General features: G+C 44.5%; 1 protein-coding gene across 3 annotated transcripts in view; it reads left to right on the top strand.

The window, feature by feature from the left end:
* The window catches only part of LOC147029242 (tensin-3-like), a 294,302-nt gene that overhangs the window by 81,371 nt on the left and 186,657 nt on the right, over positions 1-26,274 (top strand). For all 3 annotated transcript variants that reach the window (XM_085880149.1, XM_085880151.1, XM_085880150.1), the window contains exon 3: positions 5,116-5,153. In XM_085880149.1, the coding sequence (XP_085736275.1) occupies positions 5,116-5,153 (38 nt within the window). The remainder of the gene's footprint in view (positions 1-5,115; positions 5,154-26,274) is intronic.

Here is a 26,274-nt window from a genome sequence, read left to right on the forward strand (position 1 = left end):
TATATATGTATATATATGTACATATATATATATATATATATATATATATATATATATATATATATATATATATATATATATATATATTTGTATATATTGTTGTGGTTGACGAAATTTACAAACCACCATTCAGGTCCCTTTGGTGAGATATCTCGGTGAGTATATGTGTAGTTAGGCCCAAACCCGTTGTCTAGAGGGAATAAATGTCATTCATGCGGGCTGCGACCCTTCTAGATAGCCGTTTTTCTTTTACTATCTTTATTTTGGACCAGCCGCCATTATTACCACCACCAACCACGTCTCAACAGCCATCACAACAACCACCAACCACAACGCCGCTTCACAACAACCACCAACCACAACGCCGCTTCACCACAACCGCCACGACCTTTACCGTCACAACTCGCCACCATCGCATCCACACCATCTCGTGCCACTCGTGGGCATCGATACTGGACTCGTGCAGGGCGCGCACCGAGCAGCGTAGTCAAAAACATCACGGACTTTCCACAGAAAACGGATCAAAAGCGACTCACGCCCACTTTTGTTCCGTCCAATCGGTGAGCGAGGGGCGATTTGGCCCCGCCTCCAGGGCGTTGGAGGGCGGTCGCTATATGCAAATTCATGGATCAAAAAGCATTCACGCCCACTTTTCCTCGGGCCAATGGGGAGCCAGTTAGAGAGGTGAAGGGTCGGAGGCAGAGGGTCAAGGGTGAAAGAGCGAAGCCACGGGGCTTATATAAACGGCTGCGTTCGTCAGTAAAGTCAGTTGAGTGGGCGGAGTTCAAGAGAGTCGTCGGTGGAGCTGGAAAGAAGTGGTACTAGTCAGAGTGAAGAGGACGGAGCTGTGGAGAGGTGGCGGCGGCGAAGGCGGACGAGGGGGTGCTCGCGTCGGTGCCGGGAGCTGCACAGGGAGAGGCCAGCAACGCGACCGAGGTGGAGGAGGAGACGCTCGCCGCGGGACCCGAGACAGGGTGATATCCTCCTTCCCCCGAGCATCAGCAACCCCCTCCTGTTTCCCCCCGCACTGAGATAGTGCGACAAAGCGGGCCCCTTTTCCCACCCCCTACCAGACACTGTCCGCGAGGCCCGCGGAGTTGAGGCGCCACCGCCGCTCTGCGTCTCATCATCAGACGGTAGGCCCGACCCGGTCTCGGCCCCAGGCCCGCCTCATCCTGGAGGGTGGTTCTCTTTTCTTTTGCTTTGGGAATATGTGTTGTCGGCGCCGTCTGTGAAGTAAAATTGTATAAGTGTTGCCGTGTGCCCGGTAGTCGGTTAGATCTGCATTGTTGCATTTGCTTTTTGTGTAATATTGCATTGTGTTTCTTCTTCTATTACATTTGCTTTTGGTGTAATTGTACATGTGTGCTTTCCGTTCATCGCGAAATAAATGTGCTTATTGTTGAACTGTTTTCCCACTTCGCTTCGTCATTTCTTTCATTGAATCTCCATCTTGCTTCACGTAAAGGGTTGGTCGTGGGCTAAAACGCCCGATAATTAATCGAACCGTCGAGGCCGACGAATAACACCGCTCGGTTATCCCGATAGTACGGAACGGGTCGCTTAAAGTGGCCCGTGTCCGAAGTCGACCTGCGGCGAGGTGCGATCGCCCGGTCTACCCTCCGTGTGGGTACTTAGGTAGGTCGAATTTGGCGAGCAACCCTATCCCACGCGGGGGCCGATTGGCACGATCGCGGTGAGACCGAAAGGTCCACCCGTGACTAGTTCCCGGCGTTAGTCCGAGAGAGTCACGACTGGATTGTCCGTCCGGTGGGCGACGTGCCGCGATTCGAGTTACGTGGCCGTTCGCACGCCGGCGGGCGCGAATCCGCAACAATATATATATATATATGTATATATATATATGTATATATGTATATATATATATATATATGTATATATATATATATATATATATATATATATATATATATATATATATATATACACACACACACACACACATAAAGACCCATCCACATCTCTTACCTGTGAATGGAGGGAATAGCCAATTAACTACACCCAGGTGGCTATATATATATATATATATATATATATATATATATATATATATATATATATATGTATATATATATATATATATATATATATATATGTATATATGTATATATGTATATATATATGTATATATGTATATATGTATATATGTATATATATATATATATGTATATATATATATGTATATGTATATATATATATATATATATATATATATATATACACACACACATGATTGACCCCTCCCACGCTCCTCCAGCCAAAGTCGCTGCGTAAAGGAACCCAAGAAGACTTACACAAGATGAGTGAGAAACGCTGTTTCGAACCCTTCCCAGGGTTCCTCAACAACTATAAAGATTGCTTAATGGGTTGCTTTTTGCAGCTACTTTGGCTGGAGGAGCATGGGAGTGGTCAATCATTTATATAATCCTAGCCACCTGGGTGTAGTCGATTTAGTGAGAGCTGATTGACTCTTCCCTCCATTCACAGGTGAGAGATGTGGGTGGGTCTTTCCTTATTTATATATTGACTGCTTTTGACGATTGCACGTGGTGGATGCTTGATAGCCTCATTGGTAGGAATTGCTGTCTTCGCTATCGCTGATTCGCCAATAAGTGATGAAACCGGTGTGGTCGCTGAGGGGAATGTATGGCATTGGGATTCTCATATGTGTACTATGTGCGAACGTCTTACTTTATAGTTGTTGAGTAACTCTGGGAAGGGTTCGAAACAGCGTTTAGCACTCACCTTGTGTAAGTCTTCTTGGGTTCCTTTATGCAGCTACTTTGTCTGGATGAGCATGGCAGTGCACACACACACACACACACACACACACACACACACACACACACACACACACACACACACACACACACACACACACACACACACACACACACACACACACACACACACACACACACTGCTGGAGCTTGCTGAAACCCAATTTCACTGATTTATCATTCGGAAATGTTTCTGCAAAATTTCATTGAAAATGTTTATGAATCAAACATTACGATAAAAGGTCGTGGGAGTAATCTAGCTGAATTTTATCCCACCAGGGAGTGTTAAGGCCCAAAGGCCTACGTGTGGAATGAATGCTGGGCTGGAATTTCCTTACATTCCATCTGCGTGATACTGGGAATGCAAGCACAGCTCGAGGTTAGGTACAAGCCTCCCCCAAAAATGATTATGAGGCCAAAGGGGTGGTGGTGGGACGGGCATTCAGCTCGATTCACAGCCTGATTACATTCATCTCACTCAATGTGCTTTATCAGGAAGAGCTGTAGATTTAATAATGCCACGTCAATGACTTAGGTGTCCTGTCCTTCCATCCACTGGACGTTGGACTTTTCAGCTGTAGAACGCTCAAACTATGGACCACCCTCAATATCCGAGCAGCCCATGACCTGTTCCACAAAATTTATTGTCATTTACATTGCAGTTTGATTATGCTCACAGTGATTTACCTTTCTGATTCCTTACTCACCTGATTGTGTAAAAATAACGTTGCAAGTTTTAAATAATATGAAATACATTTTATTTTTCCCCAATTTATAAGGATGTTTCTTTGCTGCTTGTGCTTTCTTCTTCTTATTTTATGCTCTCCCTTCCTGATTGCAATGCATGACCTAATCTCCCTTTGTGACATTTCATGTGTTTTGTCTTCGGGTGGTGGGCTTAGAATCCTCTGATCCTGAGTTGAAATCCCACTCAGCTGTTGAATTAATACCAGATGGGGCTGACTCTGCCTGTCATCCTTCTGAGGTCGGCAAAATGAGTGCCAGTTTGCTGGTGTCCTGTGTCGGAGTGGCGACCCGTCCAGGATTGTGCCCAATAGCCAAGGAGACTGCTTTGGCAGCACCAACGCTCTGCACAGAGTGTGGTCCCAATGATGGATGGATGTGTTTTGTCGCTATATCTTCGGGCCCTGTTACACCTTGACGTTTTAGCCAGCGTATGGCAACGTATCAAAATGTATGTAAAACGCTGGCGTACGCTGAACTATTGATGTTTTTTTCAGTTTTGGGCGTATTCATGAGTTGGACGTATGCATAACGTATTTGTAACGTACACAGAACGTTTCGATAACTTATAGATAACTTATACCAACGAATGCTTGGCATGTTGTCGGCGTTCACAACCTATGCCCAACGATAGTCTAACTTATGCATAGCGCGGCAGCATATCGCCGACGATCACGTGGCGTAGGCTATTAATAGGCTGCCGCTCAACGATTTAAATCATAACCACACTCGACATCGAAGTGTCAACATCACCGTCATGCCGAAGAAAAAAAAAAACCAAAAAAAAACCATGGAGTCTGGAACACTGACGGGTTCCTCCTGTGAAGCCCATTTTTATATACCAATTCCCCTAAACGCTGCCAATACGCCATTATATGGTAGCTGTAAGTTAGAAACACGTTCTGTAAGTTCTGTGGTCATCCAGAAGACGTCAAATACGTCTACGTACGTCAATATGCGTTGGAGATACGTTACACATAGGTTCAAAGCACGTTACTCATAGGTTAGAAATAAGTTTCGGGTACGCTAAACATTACCTCGACGTGTTTCGACTTATGAGTAACTTACAAGTAACGTGTGTCGACATGTGTCAACGATCGCATAACGTGCCGACAACTTATGGCCAGCGTATGCGGAACGTGTGAGTCATACGCTGGCATACGTCGAAAATTTTTGAGCATGCTTAAAATTTGTCGACGAGCTCGGCGTACTACGACGTATGCCAGCGTGCTTCAGCGTGCTCTTAACGTAGACAAAACTTACCCATAACGTATTCGACGTGTGCCAGCGTATTCGCCAAATTTTTCATACGTCGGCATACGCTGGATAAAACGTCAAGGTGTGACAGGGCCTTTTCAAAGAACGTTCCCTGATCAAAATAGATGATGTGTGAACCAAGTTGCCTTGCACTGCGCATAATGCATAGAAATGATAAAATAGATAACTCAGATGATTGTTATTTGAATTTTTACTTTGTGCTTAAACTTCTCACTCCTTTTTTTATTTTTTTTATTTTTTTAACCTCTTCATCTGACAGACATGATTCTAACTCTCCCCGTCTTTATTGCAGTCTGCAAACTTGCATGCCACAAGGAATGTGCAGCCAAGGTAAGTTCCTGGATGTCGTTCCCATATCCTGCAGGCCTTTGATTGTGAAAACTCACAAGCTTGTACGCAGTGATGCTCGGGCCACTCTTCCATGTTCTGTGCATGATGCCAATTGTAAAGGAGTTAAATCGTAAAACAAGGTTCTCTTCCTTTCAAAGCTCTGGCAACTCCTGTGCAAAGTAGGCTGCGTATGAAATGGGTTGTTTGGAATGTTTTGAGAATTATGTGAATAATGTGTCTGCTTGTCCATCTCTGATGCTTTTTGTCCTGCGTCAGTGACGCACGAATACCTTTGGGGGCATGAGTACCTTGAATACCGGTTTCCTCCTGGCCTCTCCTCAACTGATGTGATGTATCGTTATGCTGCGTCTGCGCATGTGTGGATAATATTGTCACTTCACATATGTCCGTTAAGACAGACTCCTCTGAGCCAGGGGTACAAGATTCCCGTGAAAGACCAAAACGATTAAAAAAAACTTTTTTTTACTGCGTTCAATCTTGCGCTGAGATTCCCCAAGGATCACCCAAATTAAGCCAAACTTGGTGGTGCAACGAGCGGGTGGAAAAAGTGGGAAAACGTATCTTGTAATTAAAAAACAATACGGGGATAAGGGTAAACAAGATGCTCTAATAAATACATGAGACAGACCAGACGCTGAAAGGACAAATGAGGAGGGAGGAACACGCATTTATGTACAATGAAAAGAAATAACCTACTATGGCGCCAAATATAAATATCAGGACTCGCATAACATTGAGGAACGAGTGAGGGCTTGATCAAAGCACTAGCTGGTTTGGGGTCCAGTACAGCCTGGGCAGGCTGGTGTTGCACAAGACTGCGGAGGCACAGGGCGAGAGGATGGTGATGAGGTCATTGAGGTGGTTGCGAGGGATTAGGAGGAGACGTCTCCGCTTCCAGCGCAGTCCTCCTGCTCTGCATAACAACGTCACAAAGAGGTATGGCAATAAGGAGGGGCAACCAAACAGAGAGGAGAAGAATGCTGCCTCTCGAAAGTTCCGATTCCAACTCAAACTGCCTATCGCAGTGTGTCGATGGCCCTTGTAAACTTTGGGACTACCTTGATGCATGGTGAGCCACTATCATTGGCCACACGTGGCTGTTGGCATGCCATCTCCTGGGCTGTCCCACCCCATCGAGTTGGACCCACTAAAAAGTCTTCCACCTCCTCTCCGAGGCTCCGCAGCCGACTTTCCCATCATGCCCTGTGGTTCACCGATCAAACAGTCTATGCTGTTTCCTCCTAAAGCGCATGCACTTTGCAGTTGTTCCTTTGTGCCAAAGTCCTCACCTGGCCTTGCTCGAAAACTGGAGGTTTTACACAACAAACGTGCTCTATCTTGTTTTAAAGTTAACACTCGCTGCCTTATCAGTGCATGCTTTACAAGACGACACCCCGAGACAAATATATATTACGGGGGAAATCTACGCTATGCATTCACACGCTCCACACTGTCCTTAACACGATCTAACCATGGATTCTCCCTTTCATTTCCACGTACCAATATGTTTTGCCATGCTCAGTCTGTGCATGCACCAACACAGCACATTGATGCATCACAGCCTTGTCGGTTTGTTTACATGAATGAGTGTCTCGTGGAAATGTTTCAGTTTGTTCCTTTCTGGTAGGACCAGCGAGTGGTCATTTTCCAATTATACCAATTTCGTTCTGCACACGTGTTTAACATTGAGAAAAAGGTGGTGGCACCACCAGAAGGGTGTGCAGAACTTCTTTCAATACAAAATGGAATGTTCTGGATGAGTGCGATGAAACACTGCCAATAATAATAATAATAATAATAATAATAATAATAATATTTTCTTAAAATAAGAAAAGTTTTTCTTGAAACAAGAAAACCATGAGAAAATTCTTCTTGCGGATACAAATAATTTCTCATGTTTTTCTTGTTTCAAGAAAACTTTTCTTATTTTAAGAAAATATTTTCCAACTCAGAAAATGATTTTTGGCAATGACGAGGAAGAAAAACGTGTGCACTCACTGGATGATGGTGAGGTATGGGGTCACGGTTGAACCCAACGAGGTGAAGAATATAGAGAGACAGAGAGATGCATAAGGATGGGAGGATACAGAGTAACCTGCAAGTAGAAAGGTTGGGTTGTGTTAATTGCAGTAGGAAGGATTGCAGGTCAGCATAGGTGGTGACAAGAGATGGTGTTTCAAGGCTTCTGTGAAATTCTGGAGGGAAGGGAAAAATTGAACAATCTCCAGAAGGCAGTTCCACAATGGGAGAAAAGATGAGCCAAAAGTGGGAGATGGGCAGTAAGGCTCGTTTTTTGTAGTTTTTTTTTCTTTAGAAGGGTGTTACTGGAATAACGCTTGTACTTAGGAGGAGATGGGGTATTGTCGGGGGGAGGGTGAGGTGGTGAGAGAGTTCAACAGCATGTCTGGGATGTGATAGCAGCAGGTCTTGTGCTTCTGCCTCTTCACAGGAGATGTCATCAGTTTTGAGAGCTTTACATTCCGCAGAATCCAGGAGATGCAGGTGTGATGCTGAGGTCCTACCCCATAGGCAAGGGCAATATTCCATTGAGCAATGGACAAAAGCCTTGTATGTTGTGCGTAGTTGTGATTTTTCAATGATTGACTTGGAGCGACTGCGGTTGTCCAATCCACGGCTGGCTTTGGATGCCAGCTTTGCTACATCGTCAGCCCAGGATAGGTTGTGGATGATGGTGAGGCCGAGAAGTTTCAGAAGTTTTTCACCTCTCCCAGTGGCTAACCATAGAAATAGATGTGTTGGTATATTTAACGTTCCTTCTGTCGCAACAGGGTGAAACGGAGAGATTTACGAGGATTGAAAGATGTGTTCCATTTATCAGACCAGCATCTCATCAATTCCAGATCGGCAGAGTGTGGTAGTGTACTGTACGACACAATGTGGAGTCATCTGCAAAAGGGAAGAGAGGGTTTTCCAGAAAAATAGAGTTTGTTTATGTCGATGAGAAACCCAAAACCAAGAGAACTTGTGCTGAAACCCAAGATGTTTTGGAATTCAGGAATACTGCCCTTCTAAGTCGCAGATATTTCCGATCACAACACTTGCTGGGAATTAATAACGGGAATGAAGGGCCTGGCGTCGAGGGGAAAATAAATCATGAGAAAAGCTGTTTGTTACGCCTTCGACTTCAATGCCTAATTTGTTTGTGGAGATTTGAATCAAAAGCCCTCGGACTGGAATCCATTTGTTGATGGTGCTAATTTTAGCTTCTGTGTTACACCAGCCAATGATACACTCCACTGAAATTTCTGAACAGAGACATCTTTGGCGTGAACAAGGCGTCCGGGGTGCAGAATGAAAATCCTCGGTGCGTGTAATCCATGGTGCGTTGGGCAGGAGGCACAAGGCTCCGGTTGCTTTCTGTGACGACCTGTAAACCGTTTCACCTGTGCAGTTTTAATAATGGTGCTTGGTTCGTGGTACAGTAGCTGATAAGTAACTCTTCTTTGTTTGATTGCTGAAAAACTTCCCGCACTTACTTTATTACGCAGCTCTGTAAGCCTCGATCTGTGTATCTCTGTTTCACATCTGTTCTTTAAGTAAAACCGCTTTCCTTCTCTTGGTACCAGAGAGATCGAAATAGCTCATTCAGTATGATCTGGCACCGAGCAGTGTTTCTTGAAGCTCCTGCTTTGATAAATCTTGCCTCATTCTCACATTCCATCATCATGTTAAAACGTAGTTTACCCAGAGTGCTTTGTGTGACAAAGATGACCTTTCTGTTCAGCAACTGAAAGCCCCCTCCATCACCCTCCATCACACTCATTGTGGTACACAATACGAACAACCACCACAACCTAATTGTGATTCTGGGGAGTAAAAGGGCTTCGCCCATTGGCAAATAAGATCTTCATGCTTCTCCCCATGGAAGGTGTTGACACAGTTTATCCACCATTGTGCGCAGTGGTGACATTGAACACAATGATCCAAGCGACTGTTTAGATAAATGAATCTTGTGTGATAGTTTCCCCAGTTTATTTTCCCCAGGATGCCTGATCTGTCATCCCAGTGACATGGGAGTAGCTCGAGATTAATTTCATGTTTTACATGAAGGAAATCCTCAAGGTACGTTGCCGTATCATCCACAGGCCACGACCTCCCCAAACAAAAAGGGCAGCATGCAATGGTCACGTGAATTTTCACAAGCTTGTCTCAGCACCAGTCCTCAAAAGAGTTTTCTCGATCGACAAATGTTTTTTTTTCATTTTAAGAAAAGGTAATAAAAGTGAAAACATGTCGACAGCTCTGAACACGTGAACTTTTGCCCAACGACAGAAGTGCGTGGTCACACAAAGCCACGACCAGGCTTTTCAAAGCAATGCTCTCGTGCCCTAAAGGGCAGATTGTATGGTTATACAAGGAACCACTGTTTTTTGCCTTCAGACTTTATCAGCAGAACAAAAACTGGTTAATACCAAACTTATGAAAAGAAGCCCCTCATACAAAGCTGGAGGGCACCATAAATGAAGCGATGCTCAAACCACAAAAATCTTCTTGGCAGAGATAAAAAGAAGGAAAAGCAATAATAAATGTAGATGTGGAAAAGGGAATTTGCAAGACAAATAAAGACATAAAATGGAATAGAAAGATTACAAAATTCAGGGAGGGTGTCTCAAATTCAGAGCCTGTGTGTATCATCAGACTCGAAAATGCAACGGCTGCGAGGAAGGCCGAGAGGAGCCTGTACTCACCTCTGAGCTGTTTATGGTGGGTTCGATTCCCGACCTCAGTTATAAACTGCCACCCTGGTGTTTCACAGGCAGGGTGATTCGTCAATGTGTGTGCCATCCCTCGGATCGACGGTAAACTCGGCCTCCCCTCTGGTGGCCGTAGTTGGTGGACGTTAAAGATCCCACAGTGTCCTTTGCTAAAAGTAGGAGAGCTATCGCCAGCACCCTGAATAAATTACAAGTTCATGCTATAACCTAAATGGGGGCACTGCATTAGTGGCACTGCTATTCCCATATAAGAACCGATGCTCACCCACAGTCACGTGGTGCATACAAAAGACCGAACAAACACTTTTTTTCCTCATATCGTATTTTGAAGGGATTACATGAGGATTGCTGAATTGATAAACAAAATGGGGGTACGACTCAGTCCTGTCATTGAAATACAAGGATCTCGAGGTTAAAAGGTTTTGTTTGAGAGACTGTTGAACCAGATACCGTTTATTCCTGGGATGCATCTATCTATATAAAACACAATGTGTACTTATGTATTTGTCTGTCCCCTTTCACAAAGATTATTTGAGTAGGGTTTTAAAGGCCTACCTTGAAAACGACTGTGTGTTTGTAAAAAATCTATTTTTATTTTAGGATCTATTTTTCTATTTTTTTCACTATCTATTTTTCAGGATAAAAAACCTCAAAAAACATTTTTCATAAAAGAGTAATTATGTCCCTTCTATTGGAAATGTAGATTGTGACGCAACCGGGCCTCATGGGCGGTGCACAAAAGCGTTGAAAAAAATAATTAATGCAAGGCGCATGGCGGTGAAATTCGCTGCACATGATGTGCAACACGTGCAGAGTAAAACAAGTGTTCATTTATGTCCGTAGGATGCCTAATAAATAAAGAAGATATAAGCACACCTGACGCTAGGCCGAGGCTTCAGACTTTGGCATGCTAACGAGGCTGTACCGTCCAAACGAAACGTCCCAGAAGATTAAGAAAACCAGATCACATTTCTCCATGTGGTGTTTTAAATAACGCTTATTGCTACGAAACATCATATCTTCGTCTCTTTGAATATTTTGAATAAAATAATTCTAACCCGTCATTTTTGATGGGCTTTTATACGAGTCGTTGAATAAAGTATTCCATCATACCGATGTATTTTTAATGTATTTTTGTAACTGGCCAGATTCTAATTCTGCTTTTAGTTGTGCGCACGTGAATGGTGCATGGTTGATCGTGATGCAGGACGATTTATCAATACCAGTACGTGCCCATAAAAAAAAAAAATAATAATAATAAATAAATATTCAAACCGCGAGCAACAAACAACAACCACGCAGGCCGTTTCTTCGCTCTCGCGTGCCCGTACGTGCGTGGCCTGGAAGTTGGCATATTATTCGCAGTTACGATTATTCGCAATTTAGTTTTAATACCCAATTATTCAATTAGCGCCAACGTATTTTACCTTTTCGCAATGTCGTGGCAAGGAATAACGAGAAGAGAAGAGAGAGAAAAAAATTTACTTCCTGGTTCGGAGCACACCACTCCCGTCCAAAGGCAAAACCGAGTAACTCATTTTTGATCAAAACTGAGCTAATACTAATTTTGGAGTAACAAGGTTATAGGCTTCATGTTGGTGTATAAGTTATTGTAATTTGTTCCCTACGTAAGCTTGTACTCTCATGGCAGGACCCAGCAACTCCTACAGAATTCGGTAAATACCACAAAAAACCTAGTATCTCAATGCACCAATCTGATGCCACGCTTTAGTCACATGACATCGAAGTGGCAGCGCTCTAATATCTGTAAAGGAATAATCAAATCTTCTCGAATGGATACGGCTTTAATATATATTTAATATATATCCAAAAGCAGTTTTTCTTTGTTTTCTCAAAATCAATTAGAAGTTAGTTACGAGGTTCTGCCTTTGGACGGGAGACCAGCACTCTGATGTTACCGAAATGTATGCACCGTCTAATATCAAAACGTTCATAACTTGGGGCATTGTGTTTATCTATAAATGCGCTTAAGAAATCGAGAAATTATTATAATACACAAAGTCATCACTCTCCGGAAGTCCGTACGTTGTAACCTGTAATGGCGAACGCGGCTGAGCTTCCCTTCCCCATTGGCCACGCCCACGCAACAACGTGTCCTTTCATTGGTTTGGAAAATAAATGGCCATAACTTGGGAACCACTTGTCCGATTAATATCAAACCTTGAAAAGGCACATCCTCAGGTCCCCAGCAATATATGTGGCAAGTTTCAATGAGATCGGACCAGTGGTTGTAGAGAAACAGCGGTCACACACACACACACACACACACACACACACACACACACACACACACACACACACACACACACACACACACACACACACACACACACACACACACACACACACACATTGCTGGAATTATAGATAGATGAAATGGTTTGGAATATTAATATAAATCATCGTGTGGGTTAATTTACAGCAAGCACAAATCTCCACGGCCATTCTTGCGATCAGAATCGCAGATAGCTAACTGTACCTCAATATAACCAACTTCACCTCACGATAGTCAACTGTACCTCGCAATAGCCAACTGTACTGCAAGATATCCAACTGTACCTCGCGATAGCCAACTGTACCTTGCTATAGCCAACTGTACCTCGCGATATCCAACTGTACCTCACGATAGCCAACTGTACCTCGCGATAGCCAACTGTGCCTCGCTACAGCCAACTGTACCTCGCGATAGCCAACTGTACTGCAAGATATCCAACTGTACCTCACGATAGCCAACTGTACCTCACGATAGCCAACTATACCTCGCGATAGCCAACTGTACCTCGCGATAGCCAACTGTACTGCAAGATATCCAACTGTACCTCACGATATCCAACTGTACCTCGCGATAGCCAACTATACCTCGTGATAGCCAACTGTACCTCGTGATAGCCAAGTTTACCTCGCGATAGCCAACTGTACCTTGCGATAGCCAAGTTTACCTCGCGATAGCCAAGTTTACCTCGTGATAGCCAACTGTACCTCGCGATAGCCAAGTTTACCTTGCGATAGCCAAGTTTACCTCGCGATAGCCAAGTTTACCTCGCGATAGCCAACTGTACCTCGCGATAGCCAAGTTTACCTCGCGATAGCCAACTGTACCTTGCGATAGCCAACTGCACCTCACGCTAGTGAACTGTACCTCACGATAGCCAACTTTACCTCATGACAGCCAACTATACTTCACGATAGCCAACTGCACCTCGCGATAGCCAACTTTACCTCATGACAGCCAACTATACTTCACGATAGCCAACTGCACCTCGCGATAGCCATCTTTACCTCACGATAGCCAACTGTAACTCGCGATAGCCAACTGTACCTCGCGATAGCCAACTGTACCTCGCGATAGCCAACTGTACCTCGCGATAGCCAACTTTACCTCACGATAGCCAACTTTACCTCACGCTAGTGAACTGTACCTCGTGATAGCCAACTGTACCTCGCGATAGCCAACTGTACCTCGCGATAGCCAACTGTACCTCGCGATAGCCAACTGTACCTCGCGATAGCCAACTGTACCTCGCGATAGCCAAGTTTACCTCGCGATAGCCAACTGTACCTCGCGATAGCCAACTGTACCTCACGATAGCCAACTGTACCTCGTGATAGCCAACTTTACCTCGCGATAGCCAACTGTACCTCACGATAGCCAACTGCACCTCGCGATAGCCATCTTTACCTCACGATAGCCAACTGTACCTCGCGATAGCCAACTGTACCTCGCGATAGCCAACTGTACCTCGCGATAGCCAACTGTACCTCGCGATAGCCATCTTTACCTCACGATAGCAACTGTACCTCGCGATAGCCATCTTTACCTCACGATAGCCAACTGTACCTCGCGATAGCCATCTTTACCTCACGATAGCCAACTGTACCTCGCGATAGCCAACTGTACCTCGCGATAGCCAACTGTACCTTGCGATAGCCAACTGTACCTCGCGATAGCCAACTGCACCTCGCGATAGCCAACTGCACCTCGCGATAGCCATCTTTACCTCACGATAGCCAACTGTACCTCGCGATAGCCAACTGTACCTCGCGATAGCCAACTGTACCTCGCGATAGCCAACTGTACCTCGCGATAGCCATCTTTACCTCACGATAGCCAACTGTACCTCGCGATAGCCGTCTTTACCTCACGATAGCCAACTGTACCTCGCGATAGCCAACTGTACCTTGCGATAGCCAACTGTACCTCGCGATAGCCATCTTTACCTCACGATAGCCAACTGTACCTCGCGATAGCCAACTGTACCTTGCGATAGCCAACTGTACCTTGCGATAGCCAACTGTACCTCGCGATAGCCAACTGCACCTCGCGATAGCCAACTGTACCTTGCGATAGCCAACTGTACCTCGCGATAGCCAACTGCACCTCGCGATAGCCAACTGTACCTTGCGATAGCCAACTGTACCTTGCGATAGCCAACTGTACCTCGCGATAGCCAACTGCACCTCGCGATAGCCAACTGCACCTCATGATAGCCAACTTTACCTCGCGATAGCCAACTGTACCTCACGATAGCCAACTGCACCTCGCGATAGCCATCTTTACCTCACGATAGCCAACTGTACCTCGCGATAGCCAACTGTACCTCGCGATAGCCAACTGTACCTCGCGATAGCCAACTGTACCTCGCGATAGCCATCTTTACCTCACGATAGCCAACTGTACCTCGCGATAGCCGTCTTTACCTCACGATAGCCAACTGTACCTCGCGATAGCCAACTGTACCTTGCGATAGCCAACTGTACCTCGCGATAGCCATCTTTACCTCACGATAGCCAACTGTACCTCGCGATAGCCAACTGTACCTTGCGATAGCCAACTGTACCTTGCGATAGCCAACTGTACCTCGCGATAGCCAACTGCACCTCGCGATAGCCAACTGTACCTTGCGATAGCCAACTGTACCTCGCGATAGCCAACTGCACCTCGCGATAGCCAACTGTACCTTGCGATAGCCAACTGTACCTTGCGATAGCCAACTGTACCTTGCGATAGCCAACTGTACCTTGCGATAGCCAACTGCACCTCACGCTAGTGAACTGTACCTCACGAGAGCCAACTCAATGTTGTGGGGCAGATAACAGCAATTTTTGAGAGGAATCGTGCAAATGATGATACAAGCATCAAAGTTGGCACATTTGTTCTCCAGGGGATGCTAATCAAACCTGCCTGATTGGCCATTTGAAAATCCAAATTTTGAAAAATTTGAAAAAAAAAAAGAAAAAACTTCAAAAAAAGTTAAGATCATGAATCGATGTTGGATGCTGGCTGAGATTGGTGAATGTTTCAGAAACATCATCAAAGACGTTCCAAGTCTGCCATGCAGTTTTCTTCCCTTTACCTCGGAAGGCAGACACGACGTCACATCGAGTGAACGCATGGAAGTATGGGATCCCTCGAGCTTTCTCAGGCCCTATTGCAGAAACTACCTCATGGACTGGAATCCATCGTGCCTTGGCTCCTTGGCCAAAGGCAATCCACATGTTCTCAAGACCTAGTTCCTGTAAGGATGGCAGTACAGATATTGCTATGACTAGTACGTCCGTGTCATTAGCCTTAATGATAATGGACTTGCGACCATCCGTCGTTGCATCCCTGGCGTGTACAAATATTCGAGTGTCAGCTTCTTCATGACAACATGGAGACACAGCATCCAGTGACTTCCTTTTCTTGTGTTGCTAATGGCATCTTCTCCTTTTGTGACAATGACTGTGCTTGTCGTCTGTGCCTCACACATCTTTTCCGCAAGGAAGTGAAACAGCTCAGTCTCGTTGCCGTCATCTCGAAGAAAGCTTCTCCAGTTACTTGGGGTCTTACTGGTTCCTGTCACTCTTCTTCTGATTCCTTGCCTCGGACTTCATACTTGACTTCTTGTACACATCAAACACTACGTCCACCCTCTTGTACCTGGCACCATAGGATTCCACCTTTGGGATGATGTCTTCTTTAGCAGAGTCATCAAATATCTTTGAAGTGCGTGGAGGTGGGGCATTGATACGTGCTGAGCCATCAATGATGACTGCATCCCCCCTTGGTTCTCCGTCTGGTGATGATCACTTGCGCTTCAAGAATTTCAGCCAGCTGTGACTTAAAATGTTTTTGAAGTTTTTTTTAATTTTTTTTTTTCTTCAAATTTTTCAAAATTTGGATTTTCAAATGGCCAATCGGGCAGATTTGATCAGAAAGCCCTGCAGAACAGAAATGCCAAATTTGATGCTTGTATCATAATTTGCACGATTTTTCTACTATCTGCGACACTAAAGGGAGAATGGTTAAAAATGTGGATTACAGATCCAACGTGCACCGGTGTGTGCGCCTGCTATTAACGGGCCAATGGTCAAAATTTCCACCATATTCGCGTATGTATTAAATAGATGGAGCTGCTCCATAAGCGTGAATATTGATTCTTTTTCTTCTTCCTATTATTCTTCTTCTTCTTCTACTTCTACTTCTACTTCTACTTCTTCTTCATTTGCTGGGCATGGCAGGAATTTGTAATTTGTTCAAGGCGCCGGAGATAACTCGCCGACTCCTCCCCAAGGACACCATGGGATCATTAAAATCCATCAAGTCATGCCGGCAGATGGGAAGCCGTTTAACATCCATTGAGAGAGATGGCACACACGTTGGTGAAACACCAGGATTAGAGTTCAGAGCTGGGTCGGGATTCGAACCCAGGCTCGATGGTTAAAAGGTGCGTGCCCATACCTGTCGGCTCTGCTGCCAGCCTTACATAAAGCCGTGGTGGAATCTCGAAGACCCTCCACAGCGATTTATATGCACGGATAACACTCGAGTCACGTGTGTGGAGAGGACGCAGCCGCAGCACATCTTCCTGAGCTTCACCTTCCGGCTGTCAGTGGGTTCAGCTGTTATAGAAGAAGAGGATGGTTGGGAATCTTTAATTTGCAGTCATTCATCTTGCTGCGAACACCTGCTGACGTGAAAGTCCTTTACAGGTGGGGTTAAGTCTGTGACCCCCCTCCACCCCATCACCCGATCTTGAGGATCTGTGAGTGTTCAGCAGATTGGATCTTTAATTTTTTGATTTTTTTTCCTTCGATGATTTGCAATGTTCATGTTGCCTAAAATGGAACTTCTCTCTGCTGGCCTTGGATATATAATAAATTGGTATGCATCAGGTAGCTCATCATATTCCTTACCATGGAATGTCTGAGTGTTTCACAACAGCACGAACAAAGAAAATTTCGTTGTGTTGTGGTTTTTTTTTTCCAGTTAATGCAAACCTTTGCATACAAGTTATTTTTTTTAAAAACTTATCAAACACCTGAATACTATACGTCCACAGCTTGTAACGATATATACAGTCATTAACAATATGGCCCATAGGAATGAAGTCAGGCCCGAGGATGGAAAGGGAGACGAGGTTACCGAAAATGAATCATGAATCCAGGTGATAGATTTCCACGATTGAGATTCTAACAGGGAACCGTGTGACTTGCTGCTGGCAAAAGAGAAATGTAGCCCAAGAGAACCTTGGAATTTCAAAAGGGCTGCCTTGCACTTCAAATCCCGTTCGGCGGTGTTTTCCAGGAGGCACGGAGTGCCACATGTGGTACCACTTGCCGTAGCAATGAAACATCTCCAGGAGGGAAGGTTTGTAAGAGAAATAAATATGGCTCTGCATGAGACGAGGCTTCTGTTGTCTCAACTCGGATGGGGAATTCACCAAAAGGTCAAAAGCATTCGGTTTTGGGCCCATTGGACTGGAAATCATGGAAACGGTGGGAACCGTTCCATCGACTATACATGCATGCCAATTGCCAAGCATGGTTGTTGCTGTTCGATCGGTGAATTTGCTGTAAATGAGAGGTTAGAGTCTGGTCGTTGAATCAGAGAGGCCATGGCCCAAAAGATATTTTACGTGCGGTGACATCCACATAATACGTACTCATTGAAAGGAGTGTGCCTGGTGTTGGCTTCATGGTTTGGGTGGTTGGCTTGGGATCCCAGGATCCTGAGTTCAAATCCCGCTCAGCTGTTGAATTAATACCAGGTGGGGTTGACTCTGCCTGCCATCCTTCCGAGGTCGACAAAATGAGTGCCAACTCGCTGGTGTCCTGGGTTGGAGTGGCTATCTGTCTGGGATTGTGTGTCCAATAGCCAGGGAGACTCTGTACAGAGTATGGTCCCAATGGATGGATGGATTGGAAGGAGTAAGTATTGGGTGTAAATCTTGAAAATTAAAATTGGGAAAAATGAACAGAACAGAGAGTTGGGGATGATGTAAAGAAAGGGAAAAAGAGGAGTATGTATGTGTAATGCAGGGAGAAGGCAAAGAAAGGGGGAGGCAGGGTGAGTCAAACTTCTTTTCTTCTTTTTTTTAACATAAATTAAACCATCACAAATAAATATTGATGCACTATGGGTGTTTTTTTTTTAATTGAAAAAACAAAAAAACCCAGAAGGTTGAGCCCAAAAACTAGAAGGTGGAGCCCCTTGGGTGAAAACACAGACATTAATTGAGGAGGAATGCTGGAGTTGAGAGCTGGACATGAGAAGAGAAGAGGAGAGGTGGTGTTGATCTTGCTGCATATGAGTAGGGTTTGGGTGTTTGACTTCTTCTCCTTTTGTATGCAGCACAAGGCTGTGGGGTAGCATCATTGGCTGAGGGTTAGGGAAGGAATTTGTGATTTATTCGGTGGGCCAGCGATAGCTCACATACTCCTGGTGCAGGACACCATGGGTTCTTTAACGTCCACGTCCATCTGAGGGTAAGCACACGCATTCATGAATCACCCTGGCTGTGAAACACCAGAATGGCAGTTTATAGCTGGGTCGGGATTGGAACCAAGGCTAGACAGCTTCGAGGCGAGTGTGTACCTCCAGGCCATCCTGCCAGGCCAGTCTTGGGCTGATTGAAGGAGATCTTTTGGAGGATGAGATTGAGATCACAATTGATGGAGGTAACGGTTGAGAGGTGATAAGCAGCAAGGAGCTGGGAGGTAGTGGGGCAACTTAGCATAACAATTGTGCATCTTGTGAGGAAAGCACCAAATTTGGCACACCAGTCGCCTATCATATTATGAACAGATTTGGATATTGGGCCATCTCAAAATTTTTGATGGCAGTGGAAAATGGCTGCCACAGCCATCAGCGGCTGAATTTGAGATGGCCCAATATCCAAATCTGTTCATAATATGATAGGCGACTGGTGTGCCAAATTTGGTGCTTTCCTCACAAGATGCACAATTGTTATGCTAAGTTTCCCCACTAAGGAGGTGTACTGAGATTTATAACTGGAGTGAAGAATTTAGTCGTCATCAAAGGAATGGACACGATTGTTTGTAGCTGTGAGGAGGTCGCTGATGAAAAGAAAGAGAGAGAGAGAGAGAGAGAGAGAGAGAGAGAGAGAGAGAGAGAGAGAGAGAGAGAGAGAGAGAGAGAGAGAGAGAGAGAGAGAGAGAGAGAGAGAGAGAGAGAGAGAGAGAGAGAGAGAGAGAGAGAGAGAGAGAGAGAGAGAGAGAGAGAGAGAGAGAGAGAGAGAGAGAGAGAGAGAGAGAGAGAGAGAGAGAGAGAGAGAGAGAGAGAGAGAGAGAGAGAGAGAGAGAGAGAGAGAGAGAGAGAGAAAGAGAGAGAGAGAGAGAGAGAGAGAGAGAGAGAGAGAGAGAGAGAGAGAGAGAGAGAGAGAGAGAGAGAGAGAGAGATATGACAGAACTTTGAGGGACACAATAATTAATGTGGAGGGGTCAGAGAAGGAACCATCAATGCAGGTTGAGATAGATCACCTAATGAGGATGCTGGAAAACCTGGAGATGATCTGAGTTTCAATACCATACACTGGGAGCTTCACGAAGAGCTCTTTGTTGCAGACTCTGTCAAAGACTTTGATGTCCGGTACAACAACTCGACTTTCGCTGAAGTGTTTGAGAACTCAAGATCATTTGTTGGCAACATAGGTCAGGAGGCCACTGGTGGACCTGGATTTGCAGAAGCCACATTAGCAGTCATTGAGGAGATTCCAGTATTCAAGGTGGGTTAAATGTTGTTTATTAATGAGGGACTCCATGACTTTGGAGGTAATGGAGGTCAAGGCGATTGGACGGTAATTGGAAGTCATGTCGCCCTTCTTCAGGACATGGCAGATGTAGGCGTGCTTCCAAGGGTTGGGTAAAACCAGGACAGTCGGAATGATTTTAAAGCTTGTAGAAAATAGGATCAAGCTTGGTTGCGCATCATTTAAGGACAACAGCAGGAATGCCACCTGGCCCATTGACTTTGTTGGTGACCAGGGAGAGCAGGGTCTGGTGAACCTTGTGAGTGGAAAATTTGATGACAGGCATAAGGGAGTTGGAATTGAGAAAAGCAGGAGTTTTATTGAAGTAATCCATGGGAGAGTTGGCTGCAAACTGAGAGGCAAAGGTTTTGGGTTTGGATTTTGGAGAGCTGGGGATGGAGCCATCAGGGATGTTGAGAGGAGGAAAAGATAACTCGCAGAAGGTGGTGGAGATGCACTTGGCTAATCACCAGAAAGCGTGACTGCTGTGGGGGAGAGAGGAGAGCTTGTCAGAGGTCTGCTGGAAAAGGTGCTTTTGGATGTGGAGATGATGTGCTTGCAGTTGTGGGAAATCACATAACCACTATTGACTATGATCTGAAGGTGAAGGTGAAGCTTCCTAAGATTTAAAGATGTGGTTTTTCAAGGAGATAAGGAAGCACAATAATTGGGGTCCAACCACATTGAGGGAAGAGGCACTTCCATACTTCGATGAGTGGAGAAACTAAAGCCTGGTGTTGGCTCAGTGGTTAGGGTGGCGGCTTGGGATCCTCTGGTCCTGAGTTCAAGCCCCATCGGCCGCTGAATTAATACACCAGGGGGTTGACTCAGCCTGTCATCCTTCCGAGGTCGGCGAAATGAGTACCAGTTCCAGTGTGTGTACTGGTAGAGGGGCACTGCATCAGCGACACAGTCGCGCTTCAAGAAATGATAGCTACCCTGGCAGCTAAGCTGCCATACGACCACCACCACCAGTGGAGAAACTGGAGTCTTGCCAGGGGTAGTCTGCAAAACATTGGTGAAGGTCTTCCTAGTTGGCTGAGTCATCATAATATAATGGGCGTAAGCCTGGAACTTCTAACACACTTTTCTCTGAACATATTCTGTTCATACTTCCGAAATCTTCACATTATGTGTTCCATGTATTTACGCAGGTGATAGCGGATTCAAAAAATCGAATATAGATATAATTTTCAAAGAGGGAATCGATGACGTCACAATCAGCAGCGTTCGGCGGCAATCCGACGGCCGAGTGCCAGACGACGTGCTTTACTTAACCAAGTCCATGAGTTCAGGACGTTTGTTCAACTCGGCATTTACATCTTTTATCCTGCCATGTTGTTAATCTGTCGATGGGGGTAATATAGAAACGATGAATATGTCAAATCATTCGTGTTACTCATCCGGCACTATGTGTCAAGGCCAACGATCTAAAGTGACCGGTCTCAAATGCTACCATGGGCACACCCTGACACTCCACCAATATGAACTGAGCTGTTGAATGTGGCGCAAAACATCCAAAGAAACTACTGTAACCGAGTATTGTGATCCGGCCTGTCCCCCATACCCGTTGTAGACGGGTATCTGCTAGTATTGCCAAAGGGTGCGGAAGGTAGAGTGAGAATACTGGAAGGGATGGCAGGTGGAAATGAGACAATTATCAGAGGATCCAACAGGTTCAGCAACAAGGATTGTTTCTCCATCGCCGTTAGAGCTGGACAAAGAGTGAGTCCCTTTCACAGTATTGCTCCATACTTGGATCCGCTTGGCCGAGCCCAAGTGTACAAAGCCCATGTCTGTAGCACAATGGAATATGCTCCCCTCGTATGGATGTCTGCAAGTGCCATGTATCTTTAAAAGCTGGATGTTGTGCAACGTTGTGCTGTACGTATCATCAAGGCCCCTCAACTGGAATTGAATATTGATCCTCTACCACATAGGAGAACTGTAGCAGGTCTGGGTCTGATGTACAGACTGCACACAGAACAAGTTCCAACACTTCTGAAGACCATGCTGACTCCATCGTGGATTCCATCAAGGTTCACCAGAGCAAGTGCTTTCTTTGGAAGCTATGCTGTGCAGTGTCTTACTGGCAAGATGGAGAGTGGTCACCAGTCACTTGTTCAGTATGACTGCTCCTATGTGCCTGCAATAATGCCAGTGTGGAACAGTTTACCAGATGCCACTGTCGGTCACCCAACAACATCCAGGATCAAGGCTTTCTGCTCCAGAGCACACAAATATCTTCTCAAGGATATGACTAAAGATGTTGTTTGGAAGTGAGAGAAAAGAACCAAAGTGTTGGAGTTATTGGAAGAGCAGTCAGGAATGCCGGTGAATACGGAGATGAGTTGGCGGAGGGAGCGAAGGCTTCGGCTTCAGTCACAGTCAGGTCGGTGTGGGTAGTCAAAGTGGAAAAGCCAGAAGAAGTTGCGGTTCTTGAAATCCCCAAGAATGATGATTATGTTTAAGAATGAAAAATATATATGTTTGGAGAAATATCTTCGCAATGTTTTCTCGTGCTCTACTTTTTTGTAATGTCTAATAAGTACCAAAATTCTATATGCTGAAGTGGGACCGAGGGTGTTCCAAAAGTTACACAAATGAGATACTCTCAATCGTCCAAAACACCAAAAATACGGTGTAAGGAGGTGTATATGAGAACAAACACATATGTTTTCTGACTTAATATAACTCGTAAGTTGAGCAAAAAAAAACAAACAGAATGGAATGATAGGCTTGCGTCTCCGTGACGTCATGTTTGCCTTGTATGTCAGAGTACTGAAGAATGTCCTTGGTTGAGCTGTGGTCGTGTTGTTGTAAGAGCATGCCCTTATTTTGGTTTTGTTGATTTAAAATTGTTCTGGATATCCGCCATAACTTCAACAACAAAATATGAAGATTGGAAAAAGCTGAATAAATAATGAATGTTGATGGGTTTACGATGTGAGGAATGTGCGAGGAATGCAGGAGTCACCCTCAAATCACTCCCTCGAATAATGAGCCGAATAACGCGTGAACTCGAAAAACAAATCACTTGCAATATATATATATATATATATATATATATATATATATATATATATATACATATATATATATATATATATATATATATATATATATATATATATATATATATATATATATATACATACATACATACATACATACATACATACATACATACATACATACATACATTGAAACGATGTAATTATTTTAACACCATGATGTTAATGCATAATGTTCACCTTTTTATAGATTAGGGTTTAAGATTAGGAAGACTGTGATTGTTGAAATACCAGAGAAAGGTCTGCTGTCGCAGAGCTGTTCTTTGCAGCTGGCTCATCCAAAAAGTCATTCCCGTACAAATGAAGTCCCATCTGCAAAGACCATTACTCATGTTGTGAACAATTTTTCAAGTGAAGGTCTAGTTGGTGCAAGTCACTGGACCATGTGATGCGGGAGGGCACACGCTGTCCAAATACCGTCGCGATGATGAGGAACCCTGATCGGTCCAGGTGCCGACTCCATCTACAATGCACTTGAACAGGGAATATGCACAGATGCTGCTCAAGAAGGATCCATGAGTGGTACCAAGATAAGCTTCGTATTGGTCAGGTGACAAATATGACAAAGAAGAGAGACATTAAGGAGCGAATTTACAAAAGGCATGAGATGTGTGCATAATCGCTAATCGTACAATGATCACCCATTCAAGGTTAATCCCAATCGCCAAAAAGTAATTCATCTAATCGTGGAACAAAACATAATCACATGTGTTTAAATCACAAGATGACTTTTCTTTTTTACAGTAGTCTGCAGAGAATTACTCCTTAATACTGGAGTTAAACTATAGTTGGTGACAGTTCTAATTACAGTATTCTGCAGAGAATTGCTCCTTAATACTGGAGTTAAACTATAGTTGGTGATAGTTCTAATTACAGTAATCTGCAGAGAATTACACCTTAATACTGGAGTCAAAACTAGAGTTTGTTACAGTTCTGATGACGGTAATCTACAGAGAATTACTCCTTCATATTGGAGTAAAAACTGTTGATGATTACAGTTCTAATTACACAAATCTACAGAGAATTACTCCTTAATACTGGAGTCAAAACTATAGTTGGTGACAGTTCTAATTACAGTAGTCTGCAGAGAATTACTCCTTTATACTGGAGTTAAACTATAGTTGGTGACAGTTCTAATTACATTAGTCTGCAGAGAATTACTCCTTCATACTGGAGTTAAACTATAGTTGGTGACAGTTTTAATTACAGTAGTCTGCAGAGAATTACTCCTTAATACTGGAGTTAAACTATAGTTGGTGACAGTTCTAATTACACCTTAATACTGGAGTCAAAACTAGAGTTTGTTACAGTTCTAATTACACAAATCTACAGAGAATTACTCCTTAATACTGGAGTCAAAACTATAGTTTGTTACAGTTCTGATCACAGTCATCTACAGAGGATAACTCCTTCATACTGGAGTTAAAGCTATCATTGGTGACAGTTCTAATTACACTAATCTACAGAGAATAACTCCTTAATGCTAGGGTTAAAACGATAGTTGGTTGCAGTTCTAATTCCAGTCGTGTGCAGAGAATTACTCATTAATACTCGAGTTGAAACTGCAGTTGGTTGCAGTTCTAATTACCGTAATCTCCAGAGAATAACTCCTTCATTCTAGAGTTAAAACTATAGATGGTTACAGTTCTAATTGCAGTAATCTCCAGAGAATAACTCCTTCATTCTAGAGTTAAAACTATAGATGGTTACAGTTCTAATTGCAGTAATCTACAGAGAATAACGATAGTAAAGGGATGGATCAGAATTGCAAGGTGGCTTATAATTGGTGGTTTACATGGGATGGTGAATACGGATGTGTTCGGGAGTGCTTGAATTGGCTCAAGAGGAGGCAAAAGAGGGTAGGAATCGGGCAGTTCGTCGCCGAAATCCATCGAGAATCTTCGAGGATGGATACAGTCCTGTGGAGAAGTATGACGATATCAAATTTGTCCGGAGTTACAGACTTTCAAAGGAATCATTTCGTTCGTTGCTGAATCTAGTATATGGTTACCTGGCTCAACCTATGATGAGGAGCAATGCGCTGACTCCCCTCCAACAACTTTCTGTGGTGCTGCGATTCATGTAAGTGCATCATTTCAATATTGGATGTTGGAGAAACCTATGTGGGGTGTTTCACAGGCCAATTGGCTGTTTAGACGCCAACATCCAATCGGCTGTTTAGACGCGCACGGGCTAATCGGCTGTTTAGACGTGCATGGGCTAATTGGCGGTTTAGACGTGCATGGGCTAATTGGCTGTTTAGACGTGCATGGGCTAATCGGCTGTTTAGACGTGCATGGGCTAATCGGCTGTTTAGACGTGCATGGGCTAATCGGCTGTTTAGACGTGCATGGGCTAATCGGCTGTTTAGACGCGCACGGGCTAATCGGCTGTTTAGACGTGCATGGGCTAATCGGCTGTTTAGACGTGCATGGGCTAATCGGCTGTTTAGACGCGCACGGGCTAATCGGCTGTTTAGACGTGCATGGGCTAATTGGGTGTTTAGACGTGCACGGGCTAATTGGCTGTTTAGACGCGCACGGGCTAATCGGCTGTTTAGACGTGCATGGGATAATCGGCTGTTTAGACGTGCACGGGCTAATTGGCTGTTTAGATGCGCACGGGCTAATCGGCTGTTTAGACATGCATGGGCTAATCAGCTGTTTAGACGCACACATCAAAACGGCTGTTTACCTGTCTTCGTAAATTGATGTCGAAGCATGTAATTAGCTGTGCACGTACAGCGATGTTTTTGTCACTGTTTAATGGTTAGGCGTGTGTTTACAAGATGCTTGCTAAACACCTTTCATAAATTCGGCCCCATATATGTTTTTCAGGAACCATTATTTATTTGTTTGTACTTTACCGTCTGTGCAAGGAAAGGGGAGGAGGGGAGAGTGAGGAAGGTGAGTGAGGAATAACGAGGCCTCACCACACATCGCTATACACTCTGGGAGCGAGGAGGATGGGGCAGAGAGGGGGTAGTTTGGAGGGGAATGGGGTGTTCTGGACATGCGTTTGATCGGGGGACTTGAGGGAAAGTGGGGTGGAGGGGATGTCCCCTTATGCCGGCATTAGTACAGGATTGAACGAAAGTGGGTACGTAAAAAGAACAGTTCAAACGGGTCAGACCATACAACACCCAGACACCACCCAGAGAGGTTCTTGGGTGGGGGGGGGGGGGTTGGAGGAGGTAAGCGTGGGGGTAGGGGAAGGGAAGGAAGGGCGTTTTCCTTCA

The sequence above is a fragment of the Eptatretus burgeri genome, chromosome 4, assembly GCF_056783735.1.
Source record: "Eptatretus burgeri isolate ZD-2024b chromosome 4, Ebu_testis_v1, whole genome shotgun sequence".
Lineage (NCBI taxonomy): Eukaryota > Metazoa > Chordata > Myxini > Myxiniformes > Myxinidae > Eptatretus > Eptatretus burgeri.